This window comes from Chelonia mydas, chromosome 8 (assembly GCF_015237465.2).
Source record: "Chelonia mydas isolate rCheMyd1 chromosome 8, rCheMyd1.pri.v2, whole genome shotgun sequence".
NCBI lineage: Eukaryota > Metazoa > Chordata > Testudines > Cheloniidae > Chelonia > Chelonia mydas.
The window spans coordinates 12,539,756-12,567,109 of record NC_057854.1 but is presented as its reverse complement, the minus strand read 5'-3'; the positions used below and the strand labels follow the sequence as shown (position 1 = coordinate 12,567,109).

At 40.2% G+C, this 27,354-nt stretch overlaps 2 protein-coding genes across 7 annotated transcripts in view; one reads left to right on the top strand and one right to left on the bottom strand.

Moving 5' to 3' along the window:
- The window catches only part of CDKL3 (cyclin dependent kinase like 3), a 35,994-nt gene extending 26,416 nt beyond the window's left edge, over positions 1–9,578 (bottom strand). For 4 of the 5 annotated variants that reach the window (XM_043521388.1, XM_043521389.1, XM_043521390.1 and 1 more), the window contains exons 1-6: positions 9,423–9,577; positions 6,489–6,674; positions 3,886–4,080; positions 2,929–3,107; positions 1,790–1,902; positions 79–218 (exon numbers count right to left, since the gene is read on the bottom strand). In XM_043521388.1, coding sequence (XP_043377323.1) covers positions 79–218; positions 1,790–1,902; positions 2,929–3,107; positions 3,886–4,080; positions 6,489–6,653 — 792 coding nt within the window. In that variant the 5' untranslated portion in view covers positions 6,654–6,674; positions 9,423–9,577. Of the gene's footprint in view, positions 1–78; positions 219–1,789; positions 1,903–2,928; positions 3,108–3,885; positions 4,081–6,488; positions 6,675–9,422 lie in introns of all 5 variants that reach the window. The other variant, XM_043521391.1, reaches the window with a different exon arrangement.
- Positions 9,579–14,471: 4,893 nt separating this feature from the next.
- On the top strand, positions 14,472–25,955 carry UBE2B (ubiquitin conjugating enzyme E2 B). Of its 2 annotated transcripts, none has more exons than XM_027825418.3 (6): positions 14,472–14,726; positions 19,285–19,365; positions 20,217–20,242; positions 21,808–21,897; positions 24,147–24,235; positions 25,385–25,955. In XM_027825418.3, exons 1-6 carry the CDS (start codon positions 14,683–14,685, stop codon positions 25,511–25,513), a joined length of 459 nt encoding a protein of 152 aa, XP_027681219.1. In that variant the 5' UTR covers positions 14,472–14,682; the 3' UTR covers positions 25,514–25,955. The 2 variants fall into 2 exon arrangements, with proteins under 2 accessions (XP_027681219.1, XP_037763624.1); XM_037907696.2 differs by lacking the exon at positions 14,472–14,726 and adding an exon at positions 15,106–15,398.
- Positions 25,956–27,354: the final 1,399 nt, after the last annotated feature.

The following is a 27,354-nucleotide window of genomic DNA, read 5'->3' as shown; positions in this document are numbered from 1 at the left end:
AACATGATATTATACATTAGGCACAGCTACAAATAATAATCATCAGCAAGCGTGATACTCAGACCTCTTCTAACATACATGAACAATATCTGCCAGTAATGCACAGAGCTTGGGATACTTTTTCCTTGCATTTTTAGGATGCTGGACTTCCGGAAGAACAACCCCTGAAAAAACTGGACTCCTTATAAAAATACTCTGAAGATGAGGTGTCAAATTCCCTGAAAGAAAATATAGTTTTCAAAATTCACTGTGAGCAGCCAATAAATAAGTGTATTTTAAATACATATAATTAAGTATATATACAGTACTCTTATTCTACTATTCATGAGGATAGCTAAGATTAATTAAAAATCTCTCAACAGAAATGCCTTTAGGCTTCAAAGTAAAGCTGAAAACTATTCAGCAACAATGTTAGATTGCTATATTGCCCTCTTTACTTCCCCTCCCAAAGAGGAAAGTTACATAAAAAGCAGATCCCTCCGGTAAAGACTTGTTCTGCACTATAGATTATATTTGCAGTTTGATGCACAAAGTAGTTTATACATGTATAACCCTGCAGATGATGAGGCTTTACCCCCATCTTTGCATCTTTCATGTCATCACCACAAACTATTACAGCAGCATGAATAAGGATATTGACAATTAAATGACCTTCACTCATCTTTACAATTAGAATTCTCCTTCCTACAGTTCCATATTGTTAGGAGGATAAAATAAACAGGACTTACGTTGCTGCAAGTCTGAAGCTCAGTGCAAAAGAAAAAAAGACTATACTCAAACAGTAGTTATGAATGGTTTGCTTTCCAACTGGGTGGGTGTATCTAGTGGGGTCCTGCAGGGGTCAGTCCTGGGTCCAGTATTATTCAGTATTTTCATTAATGACTTGGATAAATTGGGAGGGGTTGCAAGCACTTTGGAGGACAGGATTAGAATTCAAAACAACCTTGAAAAATTAGAGAATTGGTCTGAATTCAACAAGATGAAATTCAATAAAGATAAGTGCGAAGTATCTCATTTAAGTAGGAAAAATCAAATACAAAACTACAAAATGGGGAATAACTGGCTAGGTGGTAGTACTGCCGAAAAGGATCTGGGAGTTACAGTGGATCACAATTTCAATATGAATCACGAGTGTGATGTAGTTGCTAAAAAGGCTAATATCATTCCACGGTGGTAACTGTCCTGTTCTACTGGTGAGGCCTCAGCTGGAGTACAGTGTCCATTTCTGGGTACCACACTTTAAGAAAGTCCAGAAGAGAGCAAAAAAAAAAAATATATATATAAAAGGGTTAGAAAACCTGACTTGTGAGGATGGGTTTTAAAAAAGTGGGCATGTTTAATCTTGAGAAAAGAATACTGAGGAGGGACCTGAAAACAGTCTTCAAATATATTAAAGGCTGTTATAAAGAAGCCAGGAACCAATTGTAATCCATGTCCACTGAAAGTAAGACAAGAAGTAATGTGCTTAATCTGCAGCAAGGGAGATTTGGGTTAGATATTAGGGAAAACTTTCTAATTATAAGGGTAGTTAAGCTCCGGAATAGGATTTCAAGGGAGGCTGTGGAATCCCCATCATTGGAGCTTTTAAGAACAGGCTGTAAAAACACCTGTCAGGGATGGTCAAGGAGGTTTACTTGTTCCTGTCTCAGTGCAGGGGGGTGGAGTTGATGACTTCTCAAGTTCCCTTCCACTCTACATTTCTATGATTATATAGCGCAACGATCAAATTGATATAACATGTCAATGTTTTTCTTAAATATTGTCTGCATTACACATCAGCAATACTCACCTACTTTTGTCACAATTTTATGGAGTAGGTCTAGGTCAGAGCTACTGGGTAGATAAGGATTTCCAGTGGCCATCTCAATGATCATACAACCTAAAGCCCAGATGTCCACAGGTCTAAGATCAGGAAATGAACAAAGTGCTCAACAATACAGAGACTGATGCTAAGATAAAACATATTTAAAGAGAGCTGATATTTTAAAAAGAAAAATTTTAAAAGAATTAAAATATCTCTAAAATAACAGAATATTTGACAATATAAAAGGATAACACAGAATTAATCACACTTTAAAATATCTTCACAATTACGAAATAATATTGCAGCACTTAGCTGTGAAATTCCTTTAGTTTGTGTAACTGTATATGAAGATCTATAATTAATATAGCTACAAAACAACTACAGTATCTACTAAGACAGTCCTTAAACTCGCGTAGTAGCATTAGCATGTATTATGAGTGAATCTGGCATATTATTCTCCAAAAGTCATACTTAACAGCAGAACTTTAATTAGCATGCTCATATGAAACTGCCAAATATTTTTATTTCTTGTTTCATGACATTTCTCTTAATCCTCTTTTTGAGACTCAGACAATAGCTCTACTCTGATTAAAGATTATGATGTTCTTGGTGTTATAACACTTAAAGGATTACCATCTGTCTAGGAACTATATAACAAATATTGAAAATCTGTATGGTCTATAAAATTAGAGTATTCTATTTAATGGTAGACTATGTGCCACTGAAGTCAGTAAAAGCTTTGCCATCGACGTCAATCGGTTCAAGATCAAGCCTTAAATGCATATATGTGACCCGATATATGTGGACCTTTTGTTGGGTATTGGGAATTAATTTTGTTATTATTTTACTCTCCTCTAGCAAAGCAAGAGTCACTCTTTAAAATATGTGACAGAACACATCTAAAGTTCCCCTACTATGTCTAGGCACTAGAGATTTGATTTGTCAAAGTGATTTTAAATCCTTTTGTTGGTTTAACATGATTTTTACAGGAAAATCGTTTCACCTACAAGCAAATTAATTTCTGGCTTTTTGTTAACAGTATTATATTGCTCTAAAAAGTATAAGTTCTAACAATGCTGCTCCATGCCAGCTTAATAATAAGGTATGTAAATAAAAATACATACTTCCCATATGTGGTGTCTTTTAATACCAGTTCTGGAGCCCTGTACCATCGTGTGGCCACATAATCTGTATAAATATCACCAGGGGCAGCTAATGTCCGAGCAAAACCAAAATCACATAGTTTAGTAATTCCCATCTGGGATACTAAGATATTCTCAGGTTTGATATCACGATGTATGACCTGGACAAAAGAAGGAAAGTCTAATTTACCTTAATAAATAAAAAGGATTCTGCAAAAAAGATTACTCTCAAAGAGCATGGACTGAAACAAACACATACATTTTGCCACGTTAGGATCACAATAAGCAGTACGGTGTCCTAAATTCTCAAAATTGTCTGCAGAGGGTGACAACCATAGGCTGCTACTGCTACACACGGCAACAGCCTAATGTGTATGCGGTGGAGAGAAAAAGAGAAGTAACAATGCACCCCAACCCACCCCTCAAAATAAAGAAATGAACAAATAAAAAAAACAGGCACCCTGGAGACCAGGGAAGAAACTGCAAAAAGACTGAGAGAGCTCGGAGTGGAGAGCAATGTGCTGTAAGCAAACTGCCCTGAAAATCTGAAACGGGAGGATACAGTGGTGTAGTAGGTTAATAAGAAAGCAATAATAATCAGAAATGGACAAGAACCATAACCCAAACTCCAAACATCTCAGAACCAAAGTTTAGATCTGGATCCAAACAGTGTGGACACAGCTCACCCCTGAGAATTACAGTACCTAACCCTTTAATGGCTAACCCTTTAAAGTATTTCATCTTTTACTGCACAAGTGTTTCAGTTCTAAAAATCAAAATTCAGTTGGCAGCATTTAGGCTATTATTATGAAACTAGAATTTTTTAATATGGAATTAACATTTTCAAACTCTGGGAGACAAAACACTATGTAAAATCAATCAGAAAATATAACACCACTTTGTTTTAGCCTTATTTTGTAGCTTCTACGAAGTACTTACATTGTTGCTGTGGAGATACTCAATTGCTCGAAGGATCTGAAAGAGGTATCTTCTAAGTCTTTTATTATCCAGTCCTTGACAGTAATGTTGTAGCTCATCTAAAACTGTATGATCAATAAATTCAAACACCAAATGAATTTTTTTTTTCTGTCTAAATACTTCTATCAGGTTGACCAGGTTTTCATGACGAAATTGCTGTCGGTGAGAGGAAATAAAACATTCTACTGTAGCTTTTCAGTATTTATTTCTATTAGGATAGTTTTTCTCCTTGACCAAGAGACATATTTGCAAGGGTAGACATGAAAGATTTACATCATTTTGTAAATATTCAGAAATTCTTATTCCCTCTACTCTAACCTTCCCCCAATATTTAAACTATTGCTATTTCAGCTATTTTGCCAAAATGAAGCTGAATCTGAACCCCCACTTGGTAAGGAACTCCCATCTTTTCATGTGCTGTAATATTTATACTGCTTACTGTATTTTTCACTCCATGCATCTGATGAAGTGGGTTTTAGCCCACGAAAGCTTATGCCCAAATAAATTTGTTAGTCTCTAAGGTACCACAAGGACTCCTCGTTGTTTTTGCTAATATACTCAAAGTTGCTAAAACTTTGTTGACACCACTGGACCTAATTAAGAAGAAAAAAAATCCATGCTGTACAGACTTTCAAGTCCCCAGAAAATCAGCTTCTGCTGTGGTACAAAAGCTAGAACTTTTCCCCCCTTTGTCAGAGCTCACTAACGGTGAACCAAAAACTGCTGTCAGGTACAGCGGTGTAAGCCAGGAATAACATAACTGAAATGGTTGACTGAGAGAAGGTAAGAAAAACTCCTGCACATGCACTTTATTTGCATTGATCAATTAAAGATGCAAAGCCTCATGTCAAACTGGTATTTTTAAAAATGTGCACCATTTCACATTAAGCTCCATATTTTATTTTTATTTATATTCTAGTTTTAGTATTTTTAAAGTTTTATTAAGTTGTTTATTAATGGACTACAAAGATGATGTGTCTAAATTTTTTAATTATAACCATCTTGAATAATTTTGGGTTACATTCTCAGTTATAGAGGCATCCATTCAGATTAATACTACTAAGGCAGATGGAAATTAGTCTAGATTTAGAACTAGAGCCTTTATTCCCCTTGATTTCTATACAAGTTGGAGAATCAGGCCCTTACCATAGAATCTGGTTTTTTGTACTTTTGCCAAGTCTTAATTAAAAATTGATAAGGATCAAATTAAAAAATAAACGTCCTGTTAGGGCAATGAGTGGGGCTGGTACTGAGAGTCAGACTTTATGACCCAGTCATTCAACTATAAAAAATAAATTTAAATCTCAGGCTTTGAATTTGCAAACGCTAGGTTGGCTGAGAGAGAAAAGGGCAAGCCAGGTCAAACAGGAATCTGCCCCAAACCATCTCTAACGTGTTTAACAAGAAAACATAATACATTATGCTTGCATTAACTTTCTTGCAGGATCCTCCACATGCACTGCTTTGGCCTCCCATGAATACACTGGTTTCGGGGGTAGGGAGGGGAGTAGAAAACACCTTCACTGCCACAAAATCATGCTGGGGAATTTCTGGGAGGGAATAGCCACAGATTCCTCCTCTGTTCCTAAGTGGCACAGAACTGGGATAATGACTACATCACACCCCTGTGGTGATGGTGTGTAGGCTGTAGGAAATGTACTGGAGAAAGGGCTTGGGGAAAGTGGTGTGACCTGGGTAGTGCTGTATTCTGGTGATGTGCAGCTCCCAGAATGGCCTCCCTGGGTCTGCTGGATCTAGGCACCAACCACTCAAAGCTCCAAACCTGGAGTTTAGATTGGAAAATCACAAACGCCACTTTTGCTCTTCCTACCCAGTTTCCTGATGCAGCTGAGGATCTAGTCCCAAAGAGAATGCACATGAGTTACCTGAAGTCAAATGGTAAATCGCTGATTGACTTAAGCATGGGACTCTGTGACTCCCAACCCAATATTAAAAATGGGGAATGTTTTAATTTTGTAAGTCAAATATGTATGTAGATTGGTAGAAAGAGGTTAATCTGTTTTATATTTCTCTTACAGTTCAGAACCTTCAGCTAAACTGCCATGTATAGCAATAGATTGAGACACAATTTTCTGGGGACAAGGGGTAAAGAAATTATAAATTTATCCATGTCAACTGCATCAAAAGATGACATCAGCAGACTTTTGTGCCAGTGCAAAAGTCCATAGGATTACACATCGGATTAATGGTTTGCAAAATTGTGCCAAATTAAAAGCCCATCGAAATTCACATCCGTGCACTCTACTGTTTTAAATATTAGAGAGACAAGGTGGATGAGGTTAATATGTTAAATATTGACGGTTTCACTTATCAAGTTTCCTTTAAAATCATAGCCACAAGTTTTATCTTCACTTTACTTTTTATCTTCACTTTTTTTTTAAAAGGCTTGGCAATAAAACAAGTCAAACAACATGGTTTTTCTTGGTATATTTTATGTGTTTCATACCCAATGAGTGATAGGTATACGCCAATAATGATGCAAATTTTATTTCCAAGCACTTACCCTTGTGATTTACAAAATGATTAAAGCAAAAGAAGCAAACCTTTAGAAACTTTATTTCTCTCATAGCAATTTTGTTGACAGATTTTTCTGGTTTCTCATAGAATATCTTAATGGCTACTATCTGTCCTGTTTCCTTGTGTTTGCACTTCACTACTGTTCCATAACTCCCCTCTCCCACTTTGCCAAGGGTTTCGTACATCTCCATCTTCCAGTCTGATTTTTATTTCTTCATAGAAAGAGAAAATGTTAAAAATTATTTTGCGGCATACACTATATGTTTAAGAAAACTAAAAGAACAATTTGCAGACAACATTAGCAAGGTGAATTACTCCTACAGACAGCAATAACTCCATTGTACATTTAAAATATTTGCTTCTGTGTGTGAAATTTATCCCAGTAACAACAAAAATAGTCTGACTGGATGGCAGGATCAGGCCCTTTCTCAAATGTGCATTCCCAGTTCAACCAAGTGGTCATCTGCAGGATTGGTCTTATAGAAAATATCCAGAAACTCCCTAAATAGCAGTACATTTAAAACAATTTTTGTATTTAACTCTCATTAAAAGGAAAGGAACAAACAATGAAACCATGAACAATATAAGAAGCAAAGTTAGTGCGATAATATTCAAATCATTATACAATTCTAAAAAATGTAAAGGTAAGACAAAAAATGATCAACAAGAAGACTTTTGAACAACCTATATAAAGTCAAATTTAACTTAGTTCAGAAAGTTCATTCCAATAGTGAAATCAAAATCATAGTCCAAAGAGCGGTTTCAGAGTAGCAGCTATGTTAGTCTGTATCCGCAAAAAGAAAAGGAGTACTTGTGGCACCTTAGAGACTAACAAATTTATTTGAGCATAAGCTTTCGTGAGCTACAGCTCACTTCATTGGATGCATGCAGTGGAAAATATAGTGGGGAGATTTATATACACAGAGAACATGAAACAATGGGTGTTACCGTACACACTGTAAGGAGAGTGATCAGGTAAGGTGAGCTATTACCAGCAGGGCGGGGGGGGGGACGGACTTTTGCAGTGATAATCAAGGTGGGCCATTTCCAGCAGTTAACAAGAACGTCTGAGGAACAGCGTGGGGGGAGGGAATAAACATGGGGAAATAGTTTTACTTTGTGTAATGACTCATCCACTCCCAGTCTTTATTCAAGCCTAAATTAATTGTATCCAGTTTGCAAATTAATTCCAATTCAGCAGTCTCTCGTTGGATTCTGTTTTTGAAGTTTTTTTGTTGAAAAGTGGCAATTCTTCAACTTAGGCTTGAATAGAGACTGGGAGTGGATGGGTCATTACACAAAGTAAAACTATTCCCCCCCCCCCCCCCCCCCGTTCATCCGATGAAGTGAGCTGTAGCTCACGAAAGCTTATGCTCAAATAAACTTGTTAGTCTCTAAGGTGCCACAAGTACTCCTTTTCTTTTTTGCGAATACAGACTAACACAGCTGCTACTCTGAAACCTGTCAGACATTCTTGTCACTGCTGGAAATGGCCCACCTTGATTATCACTACAAAGGGTTTCCTCCCCCCACTTTCCTGCTGGTAATAGCTCACCTTACCTGATCACTCTCATTACAGTGTGTATGGTAACACCCACTGTTTCATGTTCTCTGTGTATATAAATTTCCCCACTGTATTTTCCACTGAATGCATCCGATGAACTGAGCTGTAACTCATGAAAGCTTATGCTCAAATAAATTTGTTCGTCTCTAAGGTGCCACAAGTCCCCCTTTTCTTTTTAATCCAAAGAGTGTTAATCAAAATCAGTCCACTGGAAACTCCTTTGGTCAGAGAGCAGGGCCTCCCTTATAATCTCTGTTTGGAATTCCTGAATATCTCCACAAGTTTTTAATTTAGCCATACTTCATGATAAATTTATTCACCAGATTTAGTTAATAAAAAGTTCATCCTCTTTTCATATAGTATAGGTGCATAAGATAGGATTAACTTTTTGAACAACTATTACAAGAAATAGAGGTTTAACCAAGGCAAGAATAATTTGACCTCTACATAGTTTGTACCACTGATTACATGAATACACAAAATTTGCTCTACCTACAAATGAGGAAGGGGCATAAGAATGAGAAAAACACAACTCCTTCACTGACTAGTCTGTGAGAGCAAAATCACTACATTTATTGGGGTGTGGTGAAAGCAAGCCAGAATAACACTATGAGTCACTTGCTCAAACTCTGTGATCTGGAAATGTTTAAGAAATAACCTATGTCATTTTATGGGCGGCAGGTGCTTCTTGAGCATTCAGACAAACCTTAGCTACCCTATGGGACTCTGCCCAGAATCTTTCACATGGGTCACCTGAAACTCTTCCCAGGAATTGCCCACACAGCCACAATGCCTGAAAAAGAGTACCAAATCCTCCCTGAAACCCTGATCTAACTGTCTAGGAATGTATATTGAACTTCTTAGTGCAGTAGCTGCACTTCCCCCACATGGGGGCACATGATTCCTCAGGGAAGAGCCCAAACCCTCCCTGCTTCCCAATTACTAGGGCTATAAATGGAGAGAGGATAGTTACATTCCACACCTTGCCAGATTTATTACACAGCTGCGGAGGGCCCTGACTGGATGACAGCTGCCCCCTGAATCCCAGAGAGGCCATGGAAAAACTCAATCACTTGAGCCCTTGCTCCTGATGCTCTAGAGCAACAATCCCCCAAGCCTCCGGCCAGCTCCCAAGCCACGGCAACATGCCCTGCTGCCCGGACCAGCCACCAACCCCAACCCAGCACAGTCTTCCCCCAGCCCTAGCTACCCATCCAGTCCAACCCCCGTAACGCCCAGCCTAGCTACCAGCCCCTTCCCCCAGCCCCAGCTGCCCATCCAGTTCAACCCCCCCTAGCTCCCCAGCCTAGCTACCTGCCGCACCCGCTTCCCCGGCCAGCCCCTCGGCTCTCCCCCTGGCCCGGGCAGCTCCAAGCCCCACCCGCCCTGAGCTAACCTGACCTGCTCGAGCCCGCTTTCCATGCTGGGCCCTTCTATCCCGGCTCGGCACGCCTCTCCCTCACGGGCCCTGTTACCATAGCAACCACCAGCTACAGCAACAGCGCTAGCAGGATCGGGCCGCGGTGCTTCCGTGACCTCACCGCGTTCCACCCGGAAGTGGCGTCAAGCCGCGGGGTCCTGGGCTGCTGGGGGTGTTAATGGGGACTGGGGAGAGCAGGGGCCGGGGCTCTGGAACCGAGGTGGGGGTGGGATTCAATGCGGGGAGAGAGGGGCGGGTGGCTGCCGGTGATTGGCACAATAATGGGGGGGGTCTGGGCTTTCGGGGGGGGGGGGCGGCGGGAGCGACAGCGACGCAGCTGCCTGTCACGTCACTGACACAGAATACAGAGCGTGGGCAGGAGCACAGTCGTGTGTGTCGCACCCCCCTGCCCACGCGCGGGGTCGGCACGGACACCCTGCTCTCCCGCAGCCTCGGCGAAAGAACGCGTGTCGCGTCAACCTTGTATTTGCTCACACATCGGTCAGGCTCAGAGCCCGGGGCAGTCTTGTGCGAGTTTGCTGCGGACAGATCATTCTAGGCACGGTTCCCGCTAATCTACATGTGCAACAAACAAACAAACAGCGATTCTGAACGCCTTACGAACTCTTATAGTGTCTACACATGGATGAAGTGGCAATTCTGAACACCTTACGAACTCTTATAGTGTCTACACATGCATGACGTGGCCTGTCCTACTGAACAAGCTCTCAGTGTATTTATGGTTACATAAATAAGATAACAAAAATGCAGTTTAAAAAGCCAGAGCAGGGGTCAGCAACCTTTCATAACTGATGTGCCCAGTCTTCATTTATTCACTCCAATTTAAGGTTTTGCGCTCCAGTAATACATTTAAACTTTTTTTGAAGGTCTCTTTCTAAATGTCTATAATATATAACTAAACTATTGTTGTATGTAAAGTAAATAAGGTTTTTTAAAATGTTTAAGAAGCGTCATTTAAAATGAAATTAAAACGCAGAGCCCTCCGGACCAGTGGCTGGGACCCAGGCAGTGTGAGTGTCACTGAAAATCAGCTCATGTGCCGCCTTTGGCACACGTGCCATAGGATGCCTACCCCTGATCCAGAGGATAGAGTTAAAGTTGTGATAAAATACCAACTTTTTTGGGCTTGGTAAGAATAATGGGGCTATGGTTATGTTAATATATTGAGAGGAAGCATGTTATAATTCTTTTCTCAGCCTTTACCTGCTCCGTTTACGGCTCAATCATTGCTTTGTTTTGCTGCGTCAGAAGCAGTCTGGGAAACTGTGACTCAGTCACAGTCTGGCTCCCAGTTTCCCTCAGGTTCTGGGAGGCGGGGGGGTATCCAGCACAAACCTTATCCCTGGTACAAGGTACAGTCCTTGGTGCTCCACACATCCACTACTAGTGGCGGCTTTGCAGAAGCGGCTAATCATGATCCTTATATCCAGTCATTCCCCTTCAGAAGAGTACAGAATGCGTCACATTCTGGTCCCTTACACTGTAAACTTTTGGAGCAGGGATTGTCTCCCACTATGTGTTTGTAGAAAACCTAACAGAATGGGGCCTCAAACTCAGCTGGGGCCTCTAGGTGCTACTGTAAAAGAAAAAAAGTTTATGAGAGATGCCTTTGAATATTCATTTCCTTGATTTGAGGTGCTTGGAGTGTAGATTATATTATAGGTCTTGTCACTCAGTCTTGTCACTGAGGCTCTGATCCTGCTATACGCTCCACAGGGACATTGCAGGAACAGGGCCCTAGTAGCCTGAATTTTTTAAATGAAGTTTTGCGGGGTTTGAAATACCATAACAAATATAAAAGTAAACAAACAGTTCAGCTTCATTGCCATTTCCTAACATTCATAAGGCTTATTAAGGGGAAGAAATCCCTTATTTCTGCATGTAAGAAGATTTTCTGTTTGAGGCTATGTTATAAAAATGTCTTGTTTATAATCTGAGAGCTATTCAAGATTTTAACAAAAATAATGTCACTGTCTGAAAATATGACACTTTTGATTAAATTTCTGCCATAATCAAATGTTATCCCTTTTCAGGGGAAAAATAATTAGGAATCAATAACTGACTTAAAACCAAACAATTGTATTAGCCATTACATTAGAATGTGTTATTCTGCACATTCCTGAATGAAAAAAAACTAGTGATGTTTTAAATATATGAGACCATGTAAGAAAAAAATTCCAGTTTGAAACCTTTTATAATTAATCATTGTAATGCAGTGTTGCATGATGAGTAATAGTATATGATAAAGTGAAAGTAATATTTTAACTAAAATGTCCTTAGTGAAATACAATAGGATGTAACTGCAATAACAAGTTAAGGTCTATTTAACCATGTACTGCAAGAGAACAATATCAGCAGACATGTCTCAAATGACTGACTCCTACAGTGAGGTTTTTGGTAAATACCAACAATTCGCTATTTACTGAAAGATTCGGTTACCAAGATTCAGTAAATCTTCATAGCCGGGGAATGATAAGAGAAACCCTAAAATCACATGCATATTAACTGCATACTTTGACTAATGCAGTTGTGATTTAACTTAAAACACAACCCAGAATGAATTTAATTTGATTAAAAAAACCCTCCACATAATCCACCTAGTGTGACATATATATAACCTGAAAGAGAAAATGCACAAACCTTTGTTTTTATTTTTCTAAGAAAATAATTAAAATGTATCTTTAATCTCAGGATAAAATAAAATATCCCTTAATTAGTTAAAATTAATCTATATGTTATGGTCACACTATGACTGACTTTGGACAAAGCACTGTGCAATATAGTCATGAACTAGCCAGCGTGGATGGATACCACTGCCCTCTACTGGATGGAATCATAACTGCTGAGTTATGTGTCATAGGCTGTACTCTGCCAGTCGCTAATGTAGTGAAGGTCCCCTTCAAGGAGTAGGGAACTATGCTTTTGGCACAGGAGATCTGAATTGTATCCCCACTGCCACCACAGAGTTTTCGGTAGCAAGGGTATGCACTATATTAACAACAGTGAAGTAAATTAATTTTGTTAAACTAACATTGTTATTATTATCATTTATTTTATTATCTATTACCTATATAGGGCCAAACGTGCACATGGCTTTTACAAACACAAAGTTGGATAATGTCCTTCCCCTGAAGAATTAATAATTTAATTTGCACAATATAAACAATTTGAAGGCCAGGTACGCGAGAGAATTAGAGATGACCAGCAACAGAATAAAAGCGAAGGAAGTCAGGGGAGCAATTTTGAAAGAGAGCACACTTAGCACATGGGCAGAGGGAATTATTTCCCATTGATATAGGAAATAATTCTGCATTAACAAGGATGAACTAGCATTAGCTAACTTAATAGATCCTTTCTGTCTTCCATTACAATGATTTTATAAGATTTTTGTTTCTTTATATTCAACCCTGACCCTGCAAACATGCCTAACTTGCAGGTGAGCAGTTCCATTGTCTTGGGACAATGGAAATATAAACATTCTTAAAATTAAGTATGTGAATAAGTGTTTACATGATGGGGGGCTTAGATTATAAACTCTCTGGGGGAGGGACCATCTCTTTCTATATGTTTGCATGGCAGCTAGCACAATGGGATCTCTGAATAAAGCACACAAAGCAGCTTTAGTTTAGAATCTACTTCATCTAGTAATAAGAAAATACCATTATTAGCTAACACAGGTGTTTTTAAAATACTGCATTAGGGGTTACAAATAATTAAGGGCCTGATACTCCTCCTCAAGTATATAGGTAGCAGGAAGCTAAAGCAAGCAGGTAAGGGAACAAGTGACAGGTCAACATCCACACTAAGGGTTAGGTTGGCATAGCTACATCATTCAGGAGTGTGGATTTTTCACACCCCTGAGCGACGTGGCTACATCAACCTAAATTTTAAATGCGGACCATGATTCAGTTTAGCTGCTTCTCTGCTCCACACTTGAATTGCCATAGAGTCCCCACTGCATTGTGAATGGGCTTCTGGGTGGTCCAAGGGTAGCTTTGCCAATTTTGGTTGGAAATTTAATCACATGCCATAAGCTTTACTTAAATATTAATCTTTAATTCCTGGAGGCTCCAGGCCAACCCTGGAGGGTTGGCAATCCTACTCAGGGAGACAGTGTTCTTACACAGATGGAAAAACCTCTTCTGTCAGCATTGGCTGCATCTTCACTACTGGGTTATGCTGGGGCGATGTAGCTATACCAGTATAGTCCCTGTAGCGCAGGCATGGCTTCTGTAGCATGTGCTTCTTGGGGACTGTGCTGGAAGCAGCGTTAACTATGCCCTGTGCCTGATAGCCCCTATTGGGGCTGGTTTACACATGAAACGAAAGGCATTCTGGAATAAGATGAGGTGTGAATTTAAACCAGAATAGCTACTCCCAAATCGCTCCATGTGTGAATGTTCTTATTTTGGAATAAAAATGTCTTTCTCTGGTTTAACTCAATACACTTCCAAAGCAGAAAAGCGGGGACGGGGGGACTGCAGCCCACTTTGCTCTCTGCTCACCCTATGGCACTTGCATGCCCATCTGCACACCTGGCAGGTGAGGCTAGGCGGGAATTTGCCAAGGCCGCTGAGGATGTACCTAAGGCAGGGACCCCAGTATTTCTCTGTGTGGAGCCCTGCTGGGACAATTTGTATAACGGGGGGCACTGAGAGCCATTGAACCAAACAGTAAACCCTCTCTATGATGGGAACCACTTCAAGCCAGGCAGTGCAGCAGCACCTCTGTCTGTGTGTAGTAGTTATGCGTTTCTGAAGCACTGGGAACCTGTTAGACGCTGAGTTGTGCCTTCAGGGCGTTCTCCTGCCTGCAGGGCAGCTCCCCGCCAGCCGGGCTGGGCTCGCGAAGAGATTCGCTGACGGGGCAGGTGCCTACTCCGGGCCGCCGCACGTTCTGAGACTAGAACGTCGGCGGCTTGCCCCCCACCCCCACGGCGGCAGGCGCAGCGCTACGTTCTCAGGCAGGAATCTCTCTTTCCCCCTCCCGGCAGGCGCAGTGGTACGTTCTGAGGGCGGACGCGCAGACACTCTCCCCACCAGAGGTAGTGGTACGGCCGCAGAGGGGGGCCTGTGACTTTCCCTCCCCCAGGCGGAGGGAGACGCCATTGCAGGGTTGTTTGTGCCGCCGCCGCCGCGGGCTGGGGAGGGAGACCGCCGCGCTGTGAGCGGTGCTGAGGCTCCTGGGGACAGGGACTCTTTTCCCAGAGAGGATCATGTCCACTCCGGCCAGGCGGAGGCTCATGAGGGACTTCAAGAGGTGAGCGTCTCGCCTGGGCTGGGGCTCCCCGGGCGGGGGGTGCGTGCCGGGGTCGTGCCCTCCTGAGGGAGCATAGGGGCTCTCCTCATGCCCCCCCCCCCCGTGGCTTTCCTTGGCGTCCCGCCATGCCCTGCGTGTAATAGCCCCCCCCCCCCCCCGGCCCAGGCAGGAGCTGCGTTGCGTGCTGGGGGAGCGGGGCAGGGGCTGCGTTGCGTGCGGTGGGGAGCGGGGCAGGAGCCCCCCAGCAGCCCCACCGCAGGGCCGCGTACCTGTGGGGCTCGGCGGGCTACCCGGCAGCTAGCCCCTTGCTGCTGCGGGGTGGGAGCAGCTGTGGGCGCTCCCTGGCTTGGGGGTGGAAGCGCAGCGGGTTCCCCTTTCCTTTCCCACCCCGCTGCTGGGTTGGGGTCGGCGCTGGGAGCTGGGGGGGTCAGGCCTAGGGAGCGGCCGCCCGCCCACCCGAGGCTGGCTCACAGGAGCTGCCCAGTCAAAGCCACAAGGCCTCGGGGCCTGGCGAGCTGTGCGGGCGTTGTTGCCAAGGTGTAAAACAGGGGGCAGGCAGACCTGTCAGGTGTCTCGGGTGTCTGCCTCAGAATCGGCCTGCCATGGTCTGGAGTCCAGTAGTGACGCTTGGCTCTTGTACAGCCCTCTCCAGCCACTGAGCTCAAAGGACAGGTAGGTATTGCCGTCTGTGTTGTACATGGGGAAACTGAGGCCAGAGAGATGAAGTGACTTGCACAAAGTCAGTAACAGAGCTAGAGATAGAATCCAGTCTGCTGACTCCCAGTCTAGAGCCCTGTTCACTGGACTACATTGAATCCCTTAATTCTCCAGTGCATCAAGTATGTGCACCAGTAAAGGGCTTCTCCATGTTCAGGATTTAATCCGCTTTATTTATCTTTGTCCCCTTTCTCCTCCCCCATGCTGGACTGTTCTTTGAAAGGGAGACTTAATAACACAGAAACAACCTTTTTGCTTTCTGGATTGTCTGCTCTCAAAGAATGCAAAAACCTCTCTTAACGCTGGTAAGAGGGCAGAATGCTGGTTTGTCAAAGCTCTGTTACTGGGCTGAGGACTACAGGACGAGCAGTCTTTTCCCCCCGTACTCCTTGGGACAGAGATGCTGAGCAAGTTTGGGTCTATATGGTAAATGCTGTTCCTACATGCACCTCTTGGAAAGAAAGTTAAGATATCCTGCCCCACTAAAGGGATTAGTTGAATCTCTGCCTCTGTAGGAAGGAGGCTGCTTTTGTTTTTGTTTAGGGTTACTTCCTCCAAAGCTCTCTGCTTCTTACTGTATGCTGACATCTGGAGGCATCTAAGGATAAAAGTCTGTGCTTATGTCTTTAAAACAATGGCCACTCTCCTTTCTCTGTCAGCAGCTTGCATGAGAAATGTCCAAAGAACCTTTCATTGTATTGCCTTGGTTCTGTTAGGAAACCTGTATTATTCCTAAAAGCCACTGTGTATAGACCAAACACTTAGTTACAATGTTTACAGCAGTACATTCTGATTATAGCAGAGATTCCATGATGCAATAACCCTCTAATTCAGTGGTTCTTAACCTGGGGTGCACACACCCGTGGGGGTGCAAGATGCCCTTTCTGAGGGTGCGAGACATGCCAGATTTTTTTAAAAGGTAAATCATCGAAAACACAAATTAAGCACAGGCATGTAAGTACAACTACTTTGTTTCATCAAACCTATGTATTTATTAACATTATACATTTTTTTTAACGATTACTGTAATATACAAACAAAAATATATCTAGGTTTAAAGAACTGACCTACTTCAATGATTTTTGATAAGGGGTGCGAGAACATATTTTGAGAACCAAAGGGGTGCAGGCTGCAGTAAAGGTTAAGAACCACTGTAATTTAAGGGAATTAGCTGTATGATGTCAATCTTTGCTTCAGGCTGGAACTTGACAGAGGAGGGAATATTGAGCCTGTAAATATTTATGCAGGTGTCAAATGCTCGTATATACGCTCATTATTTCAAAGACTTAAGGTTTTTTTTTTTTAAACACCTCTGGAGATCACACATCAACATTCTCTAGTTGTTTTTTGTAACTTTTTTATGGGTGTAGAAGTGAAATGCTTAGTGAATAAAGCTAACATTTTCAGAGATGTTCCCTCATTTTTTTGAGCCTCTGTTTTTGGGTACCTGTCTTGAGGTATTTTGCTTGGTGGTCTTCCACCCTCCTTGCCCCCATCCTCTCAGTGCTGAAGATCCACAACTCCAGCGGAAGTGAATAAAATCAGTAGGTTGTTGGCACCTCTGACTTGTCTCAAGATGGGCACACAGAACTACTAAACACTTCTGGACTCATGTATATGCGATTCTGGTTGATAGTTTGTCACACATTATTTTTAAATGTTTGTAAACAAGGACGTTTTTCTATACATTAGTGAAAAAAATAGTTATATTCTGTTTAAAAAATGGTAAGTGCTGAACTACAGACACTCTGGAACAACTGTTCCAGTTTGTCATTTAATTACATATATTATGTACAACATCTGTTATGCATGTAGAAAAGCCTTTTAAAAGCTAAGTGTTACGGGCTTTAAATTGTATGCTTTGTTTCAACATGATATGAATTAATGTGGCTGATAAAGTAGACTCATTTCCAATAATTTAATAGTGTTCCTTTTTAGGTATAGGTGTATTTGCTGGCACCACAATATTACATCCGTAAACCATGGTCATATGTGTATGATATGCATTTGTAGCTTCACACAGCCTTGTAATACAATATTAAAAGCCTGATTTGAATCTACAAAGCTAGGAACCTCTGAGTTGAGCCTTAGACTCTACTTAACTCACCCATTACATCTGGATATTGCATTATTTGAGCATAACATTTTTTAGTTCCCGTTAAATGAAAATAGGATATTAAATCTTTTTGCTTGTAGTGGGTCATGTAGATGGTAAAAATTAAAGTAATTATGATACCAGTAAAAGGAATAGCTGTTAGATAAAAAATCACTGCTTCCATCTATCTATTTATTTATTGTTAAAATTGGAGGTGAAGTGGAGATTTTACATATGAGGGGAAAATGCATCTAAATAAATAGATTCCATTCCATGTTTTAATGTATCAGACATGTCATCTATCCATCTTATGCCTGGAAATTGAGATCACATATCTTTAAAATGTCAGAGTCTTAACTTAAGTGGGTGGGGAATATATTGTTTTGTTTCCTGCTTCTTTTAGGGTGACATAGCAGCCAGGACCATTCAGCTTACCTGTGCGGCTATGAAGTCTGATTACTGTTTGAATGTAAACTTGGTACAGTGACTAACAAGGTGGTGATGAGAGAGGAATTTGAGAGATTACATACATGAATACTGATTTTTGTCTTCTCTTTGAATAAAATTACAGAGAAATATTAATTTAATTACAACTTTTAGTTTTGCTTGTAGAAAAGGAATGTGAATGCTATAAATACCATATTGTTCCTAGCTCTTAAATATCTCTGGACTCTGTTCAAACAAGTTAAGTTTCCAGTTCAGGCCACACCACAAATTCTCTGTAGTTAAAGACCTCTCCACGGTGCAGTGTGTGAAACTTTGTCCTGATTTAAATGCCAAACCTATCTCTGAAGTGCATTTATAGAGATTAATGCTTAGGGCTTGGCATGCAATCTGGCTATCAGGTAGGAAAAAGTGACATTCCTTTTCGTCCTGGCCAAAGTGATAGGTAGCTCATGCTGTTGACATTTAAGTTGTCTGAACTGAGCATGCTGAGAGAACAGGTTACTAGCCAAAATAGGCCTGTGTGGCCTGGCAAAATTTCGTCCATATAGTATTAAAAACATAAGAAAAACCTGATGTGTGTTCCCTTCTACTTGGTTCCAGTGTGTGCATCTGCGTGCATCACACAAATATAATTGGTTGGTTTCCACAATAGTTACAGTTTAGATGTGTCAATTTGTGGTTATAATCATTTTCTCTTCAGGACTGTAGCCAGCGGGTGTTGTTCTGAATGCTCATTTCATCATTTGCTATGTGGTATTTTAAACCAGATATACAAGATGTTTCATAACTGCTCTTGTATTTGATGCTGTGTTCCATGCATGATGAAACATATGCTTCACTTATTTATTTAGTGCTGATCTGTCTTTATATATTGACAAAATATTTGAAGAGAAAATCCTGATCTGCATCCCTTGGTGGGCTTCTGTCTCTGGGATATTTAATGTGCATATAACACTGAAGTATGTAGACTGTGTTCTAAACCACAGCCTGAATTCTCTAGTCTTGAAGGAGAAATGAGTACAAACTCTGGATATGCTGACACATTTCTGAGTATTATCCTGTTTTGCTTGTGTGTGTGTGTATATGTGTGTATATATATGTATGTATGTAAATGAAAATAGGATATTAAATCTTTTTGCTTGTAGTGGGTCATGTAGATGGTAAAAATTAAAGTAATTATGATACCAGTAAAAGGAATAGCTGTTAGATAAAAAAATCACTGCTTCCATCTATCTATTTATTGTTTAATATAAATTTTAACATGTATATCTTTCCATATTCTAATTTTTTAATTGTTAGATTGCAAGAAGACCCTCCTGTGGGTGTCAGTGGTGCACCATCTGAGAATAACATTATGCAATGGAATGCAGTTATATTTGGGTAAGAGAAGACTTTTGCTCACTGTAGAGAAGATAATACTAAATAGTTAAATATAAGTTAGATAATGGCTGATTCTGTGAAAACGTTTGAGACTATGTGCGTGTACTAAGTCAAAATGCTGAGTATGAGACAAACTGGCAAAAATTAGTAAGTATATGTTTATGAGGAAAGAGGTTTGTATGGTCTATAGCCTTGAATACTGAGGCTCGGTAGAGCACACAAGAAAAGCAGCTACATTTTTGTCCAGATGTAGCCTTATAATGTACATTTTCCTGTCTTTTTAAAGTTTTGTATCAATTCATAGTGAAAGCAAGGAGATGGTTATGTTGAAGATTGGGTAGGAAAACAAGAAAAGGCAAGATTCCCTCTGAGAAGCACATAAGAATTCCATGCCCTTTGCAGATAAATTTAGATGTGTTAGCAGTGACCAGATTGGTTTACAATACAATTCTGTGGGCAGAACTTGTCTAGTTACATTAGGTATTTCACGGATTGGGAACCAATTCGGTCTTTTATCATAAATCCTAGTACTTTGTTAGTGACCTTATTGCAGTTTTAGTGGAATCTGCCCCATTGATTCTGGTCATCCCCATTTTATGAAATACAGTTATTGTCCTGGATCAATAGTTTTTAATCCAGAAATTGGATTTCTTACAAAGTTACCAGTTTAGTAGGAGAGTACTTTGGGTTTCCTGGGAAATATCAAAGAATTACATCTTAATTATTTACCCCCTTCTCCCCCCTTTCCTTTTTTCATTTTTGCCTCTATTTCTGATTTGAAAGGATGGGGGAGGTGTGGGTGCCTGTGTAAAAGTAGATAATATATTTATATTTATATTTTTTATTTCTAGGCCAGAAGGTACCCCTTTTGAGGATGGTAGGTAGCTAATTTTTTTTATTCCCTTCTTCTTTTGTAAATGCCCCCAGCATTACTTTTAGGAAGGATTTTTATATTTCCTATATATAAAATGTTGGGTGTTTTTGTTTTTTTTGTTTTTTTGTTTTTTTAGCCATAATACACACAGAGCTTAATTCTGAAATAGAAAAAGCAAGCCAACAAACAATGTGAGTTGGTAAGGGCTTGCTGTCTAACGGAGACTACAGTATTTTGACCAAAACTAGTGCCAGTGCGTTGTCTTGTCTCTAGAGTGGTTGATGAGTAACTGTAAACCTGTGAAGCAGTGGCCATATCTAGAAGTGTTTATATACAGGGAGAGTGGAATGTTCAGTAGGAGATGCTGAAGGCTAATACCATCAGACTGTTTCATATGTCTTATGCCTAATCACAAAGAGTTTTCATGCTCTCTGGTTATATAGGGCTTTGTCTTTAGCACATGATTCTGATTCACCTTTGTGTTGTTTTCATTTAAGAGCAAGAGGAAATAACCTTGAATTGATCGCTTAATGAAAAAGATCAGATTGTAAACAAACACGAAAGAGCTGTATAAGTGTAATGTCTACTGTATATGCAGAAAGCGGGGTGGGTGTCAGTTAAAGAATTATTTGTCAGAAACTCATTGCAATGATCTGCAAGAAGTGGTCATTAAGAAGGGGGCTTTCTAGTTTTCTTGCAAGTGAGAAAATAGCTTAGTGAGGTTGTTTTCTTTATGGGGGGCGGTGAAGGGAGAGGTTGGGTAGAAGTGGCTGGAAATTGGTTGAAATTGGTGATACGTGGCATATATGTTAACTGGTCCTTAATATTTTTCAGTAAATCAGTCTCAAGTTTTAAAGGTTGAAGGCATTTCTTATAAAAATCCATCTTTTCATGTGCTGGGCTCAGCCATAGTCCATTTTTAGATCAAACTCCCATAGATTTCAATGACTAAGCACTGGAAGGTCAGGCCAACTGAAGAGACTAAAATAGCTAGTGGGTGGTGATAGTGGTTATTTTTAAATTGTTGATTAATGGTGTCCATAGAAATTCAGTAGTTCTCCTTTAAAAAAAATTCTTCTTTAGAAGTGTTTGATCCAGGCAGGAAAACTCTATCTTCTGATCCAGTGAATCCCCAAAACTGTCAAAACAGGAACCATTTGGAAACTTTGGCTGAATAAAATGGCAGATTAACGCGGGCTCGCTCGCTCTTTTTATTTTTTTTTAAACTATTGGACACACGTAGTTGTCCAAAAACTTCCTGTTATCCAAATGCAGTGTCACCTCCTCAGCATCTGGTAATTACATAGAAAATCCTCCAGTGGTCTGAACTAAGTGCCAGTTACGATTTTTAGATAACTGAAGTTGTACTCTATTTAAATAGTTGCTTTTCTGTGTATTGAGTAGGCTTATCTAAATTTTACAAAGATGCTGATGCTATTTTTGTTCATAGCAATATGTATCAGTTTTATTGGCATTTGAAATATAAATAATATGTTGTCAAGTGTTCACAAAGATGTTTTGATACAATTATAGTTACATGATGTTTGTATGTTTGCTTTTTTGGACAGGTACTTTTAAACTAATAATAGAATTTTCAGAAGAATATCCAAATAAGCCTCCAACTGTTAGGTTTTTATCAAAAATGTTTCATCCAAATGGTGAGTATTCATACTTTTTTAGCCAAAACAAATATAGAATAGGCTAGTGTGATATCACAGCCTGTGAAGCTCAGCAATGTTTAACATTTTTTTTCAAAGTAGATGTACAGTATATCAGATGTTCAGTAAAAATCCTGATGCCAGGAAAGTTAATTAGAAGAAGCTACTCCTGCATTCTGTAATCATTGTGTAGTCTTGTTAGCTAATGCAAATATTAGTCAGTGTGGAAATGAAATATCTTGGAAGACTATTGATATCCTACTCTCTTATAGCCAGTGTAGGTTTCTGGGAACTTTCCATTTTAGCAAGATGCTTTATTTCTGGGTCACTTGTCTCCTGCTCTCACTAAAGTCAAACACTTAATTTTTTTCCTTCTGCTCCTTCATTTTGAGGAAGGTCTTTTGGATAGTCCTTTTTACTTCCTTGTTCCACTGCACCTACCTGTGTTGAATAGTGGCAGTCTTCTGTTTGGCAGAGGAGACCTTGGTGTATTTTTTATTTTTATTTTTTTACAACGCTTACCAATGCTGGTCTTTCAGCCTGCTAGAATGATATACTCATGCTCCTAAAAACTGAATGAACTACTTCTGAAGTATTGCTGGCCTAAGCAGCAAGAGACTGAATTCAGACCCTAATACCTGTCACTAGCTACCTGAGGCTATGTCTACGCTACCATGGTAAGTTGACCTAAGTTACGCAATTCCAGCTACATGAATAACATAGCTGGAGTCACTGTAGCTTAGGTCGACTTACTGCGGTGTCTACTGTGCTGGGTTGACAGGATACATTCTCCCGTTGATTTACCTTACTCCTCTCGTTCCCAGTGGAGTACTGGGGTCGACTGGAGAGCATTCTGCTGTCGATTTAACAGGTCTTCACTAGACCCGCTAAATCGACCCCCAGCGCACTGATCGCCGGAGCGTCGATCTGTTGTGCAAACATAGTCTGAGTTGTGACTTCCTCTGTTGTGTGCATCTCTCCTTTGCTCTTAGTTTGTTTTTGTTTGTTTTTTCTCTGTTCCCCTTTTTCATCAGGATTACACTTGCTTTATGTGTGCATGTGTGTCACAATCCTGCACCAATTCAAGTTAGCAGGAATATTAACTTCACTGGGAGCAGGATTGGGTCCTTAGTGCTTCTCCAGTCATGCTCCAGAGACACTTCACAAGACACTTGGCCCTGGTCTACACTGCGGGGGGGGGGGAACGATCTAAGTTATGCAACTTCTGCTACGGGAATAACGTAGCTGAAGTCAATATACTTAGATCGACTTACCGTGGTGTTTCCACCGCGGTGAGTCGACTGCTGCTGCTCCCGTTGACTCTGCTTGTGCCTCTCGTGGCGCTGGAGTGCAGGAGTCGACGGGAGAGTGCTCAGGGATTGATTTGTCACACCTAGTCTAGACGCGATAAATCGATCCCCGCTGAATCGATCACTGCCCACTGATCAGGCGGGTAGTGAAGACATACCTTTGGTGTGAGGGGTAGATGAAGTGTATTTTTCCTCCTCCTCTAAGAAGCAGCAAAGGAGTGTAATTATACTTCTGCTGCTCAAGAATACTAGTGCTCCTGTTAGGCAAACACTGAGTGAAGATCGCTGGCATCACATCAGTTTGATTCAGCACTGTGGCAGATGTAGCACCAGGATGATTCTTCCATCACATGGGCCATGAGAAATGTAGGCATCCCCTACCCAAATTCAAATCTGCCTACTCATTTCTTTCTCCCCACTGTGAAACATAAAGAATTCCAGTATCTCTTTTTTAGGTACTTTATATGGTCCTTATTACCATAGTATGAGTTCCTCACAATCGTTTAACATAATTATCTTCACAACACCTCTGTGAGGTAGGGAAATACCTGGTTTACAGGTAGGAGACTGAGTCACAGAGAGATAAGTGACTTGCCCAAGATCAAACAAATGGAGGAGGGAATTGAACCCAGACCTCCCACATTCCAGGCTAGAGCCTGAAGTACTGGACCATCCTTCCTCTCCTCTTATGTTTCTGAAAGCAAACAAAGTATGTATTTTCCCCTAAATACAAGGTATAAAACTGGGATTCTTACAGATTCTTACAGAAATGCTCTCCTCAGAAGTCCACTTTATTTCCCTTTTTCATGCTTCCTAAAATGTTTAGTGAAACTGAATTGTCATATTCCAATATAAATAGTGCATCCATTCATGCAGTGTTTAATCACAACAGATTAAAGATGGCCAGAGTTTTAAATAATTTCTATGTTCTGTTTACAGTTTATGCGGATGGTAGCATATGTTTAGACATCCTTCAGAATCGCTGGAGTCCAACATATGATGTTTCATCTATTTTAACTTCAATTCAGGTAATTTTTAGCAAGCTAAGTATATGATGATTACCCTCCTTCACAAAACCAATGACACAGTGACATAGACAGCATCAACACCAATGAACTGTACTCAAAAGTAATCAAGAGCTTTTAAGCTTATTTCAAAGACTAATTTGTTGATGAACTATATATTCACTGTATTTCTAAGCAATAAAAATAATCCTGACAGGGAATGCTTATAGGAGGTCATTTATTTGGATTCATTTTTCTAACCATTATTATTCCAGATGGGACAGTGGGTGTCAGTAATGTTCATGTATTTAAGGCCAGGGGGTGTGTGAGAAATTTTAACTATTTTATTTTGAAGCCTATGTTTTGTTATGCTTACGAAATTGTTAGAGAAACAGTATTATTGGAATCCAGCTACTTCGACTGCATTAATTTAGGATGGAACTATTTCATATGTTAGGGTTACTTCTGTGGGAATTCTGTGCCAAAAAATTATGTGCACAATATTTTAAAATTCTGTAAAAATCTGCATATTTTATTTGTCAAAATAACACAATGTAATCACTCCATTTTCAATTATTTTGGTATTTTATTTCAAAATACCTGTCAAGTGTGTCAACAATACACATAACAAAAGAGATTCCCTCAGGAGTAGAGTGTTAAAGAAACCCCTATGACAACTTAGTTCCAGTTGGGGGGTGTTGGAGGGGGCTGTGTGATACCCTCCTCCCCCCAGTGGCGAGGCACTCCCTGACCTAGACATCCTCACCCCCAGAGCCTTTATTCTCCCAAGCTTCTTTACTGTTCCACCTGGTATGTGGTGAGGTGCAGCCCTGGTCTTCCTCACCCTTTGCCAGACCTGGGTCTCCCAGGCCCTCTCCCATCCCAGGGAGAATGAAGCGGCTGGGTGCTCCGCTCAAGAGCTGGGCTCTGCAGAGTCCAGCAGCCCCTACTGACAGCCAGCAGCTCTGCAGCCCCATTCTGTGGGGGGTGGGAAACATGAAATTCTGCATTTTGCAGTGGCACAGAATTCCCCCAGGAATATAGGGCTTGAGCTAGTTGTAGAATCAACATCCTGTTATTCCCCATGGTGGTCCTTTTAATAATGAAATTACTATCTAGAACATAATGGTCCAAGTATCTCATTTTTTTTTTCTTTCCCCCGTCCTCTCACAGTCTCTGCTTGATGAACCTAATCCAAACAGTCCTGCAAACAGTCAGGCAGCACAACTTTATCAGGAAAACAAACGTGAATATGAGAAAAGAGTTTCAGCTATTGTTGAGCAAAGCTGGAACGATTCATAATAGATGACTACTTTGTTAATCTTCCTCCTCATGATCATTGGGTACAATTTAACACTCAGTAGAAAGGCTACCAGAAATTTTAAGTGCCAGAAGTTCTAAGGATTTGCATACCAACATGTTTGCAAAAAAATTAAGCCCTTCAGTTTAGAAACTTTAAAAGCTTGTGTATCTTGATTAATGTACTTTTTATTGCATGGTATGAACTAAGTTATTGCTACATAAATTTGTAATATATCCTGTTTGTATTTTTTTCCCAAGTGTATAATGTTGATGTGGAGTTTTCATGAAAGAATATACACATTTTGTAAATCTGTACTTTTTCAAATATTGAATGCCTTATTTTTGAATTCTTTAGATTTTTAAATTGGAGAAAAGCACTTAAAGTTTTTATATATAAATATTACATGTAAAACTGTTAAATACATAACCTCAGTGCAAGACATTCTTTTGTTACTTTCTTTTGTATCTCTTTCAAAGGGCTTAGTTTAAGTGTTGAATCTTTCTCTTGATAAATGCTAATATTATGCACTTTACAAATATGAGGAAAACTGTGCTGTGATGTGTAACTCATTAATAGTGTTCAGTGGAGACATGCTTACCTACACTGGAGCTTAATTTGGTCCTGTAAGTCTTCTCGCGCATATGAGGTAGGGAAGTATCTGCCCCATTTTACTGACTGGGAAACTGAGGCACAGATAAATGACTTCTCCAGAGTCTCACTGCATGTCAGTGGCACAGCTGCAAACAGAACCCATATCATCTGACTCTGTCCTGTGTTTTGGCCCCTAGGCCATCCTTTTTCTCACTAATATAAACTTTATTAGTATCACTGTTACATCTATAATAGGGGTCAGCAACCTTTCAGAAGTGGTGTGCCCCGTCTTCATTTATTTACTCTAATTTAAGGTTTCGCGTGCCAGTAATACATTTTAACGTTTTTAGAAGGTCTCTTTCTATAAGTCTATAATATATAACTAAACTATTGTATGTAAAGTAAGTAAGGTTTTTAAAATGTTTAAGAAGCTTCATTTAAAATGAAATTAAAATGCAGAGCCCCCAGGACCGGTGGCCAGGACCCAGGCAGTGAGTGTGCCACTGCAAATCAGCTTGCGTGCCGCCTTTGGCACGTGTGTCATAGGTTGCCTACCCCAGATCTATAAGATGCTGAATAGCTTGTCACATGCAGGGAAAGTATTAATGACTTAACAGGTCTTTCACATCTCATATTAACACGTATGAAATAGGTTCACTATAACTTGATCTCTGATCATCCAAAGTTGAGTAATACCTAAATAAGAGGTCTTGTGTATTACTATAGAAGTTGATACATAATAGGATATTATTAGTATTATTTATTATATTTACTCTTAAATTGTGAATATGGAATTTTCTGAATTTTATCTAATAGATTTAGGTAATGCTTGTCAATCATGTATCACATACTGTTACTGAGATGTATTTTTGATGTTTGTTTTCTAATTGTAGCCAAACAGTTGGGTCTCCTACCCATTCCAGCTAGAAAACAAACTGCAGGATGATTTCAGCAAACTACATTTTAAATATGACTGTAAAAGTGACATTGTCTAGTTCCATGTCTGTTTCTCAGAGACTCAAGATCAAATTTGTTTAGTTTACAATTAAAGTGAGGTGGGGTTTTTCTAATTGCCACTTTAATAACTTCTTCCTGCAATCGGAAAGTTAGGTTGGGTCCCTGTAATATCACATCATCTGTAATAAAGATTTTATAGGCCCTATTTTGTCCCCAGTGATACACATGCAATCTTTAGACTTCAGATTCCATCCTCCATTACCTGCGTACAACCATGCAACCTCTAAGGGGG

Excerpts from the sequence above, each read along its gene's own strand:
- UBE2B (XM_027825418.3), top strand. The coding sequence starts at position 14,683 with ATGTCCACTCCGGCCAGGCGGAGGCTCATGAGGGACTTCAAGAG. Across the intron at positions 19,366-20,216 it reads TGGAATGCAGTTATATTTGG|GCCAGAAGGTACCCCTTTTG; the intron begins GTAAGAGAAGAC and ends TTTTATTTCTAG. Across the intron at positions 21,898-24,146 it reads AAAAATGTTTCATCCAAATG|TTTATGCGGATGGTAGCATA; the intron begins GTGAGTATTCAT and ends TTCTGTTTACAG.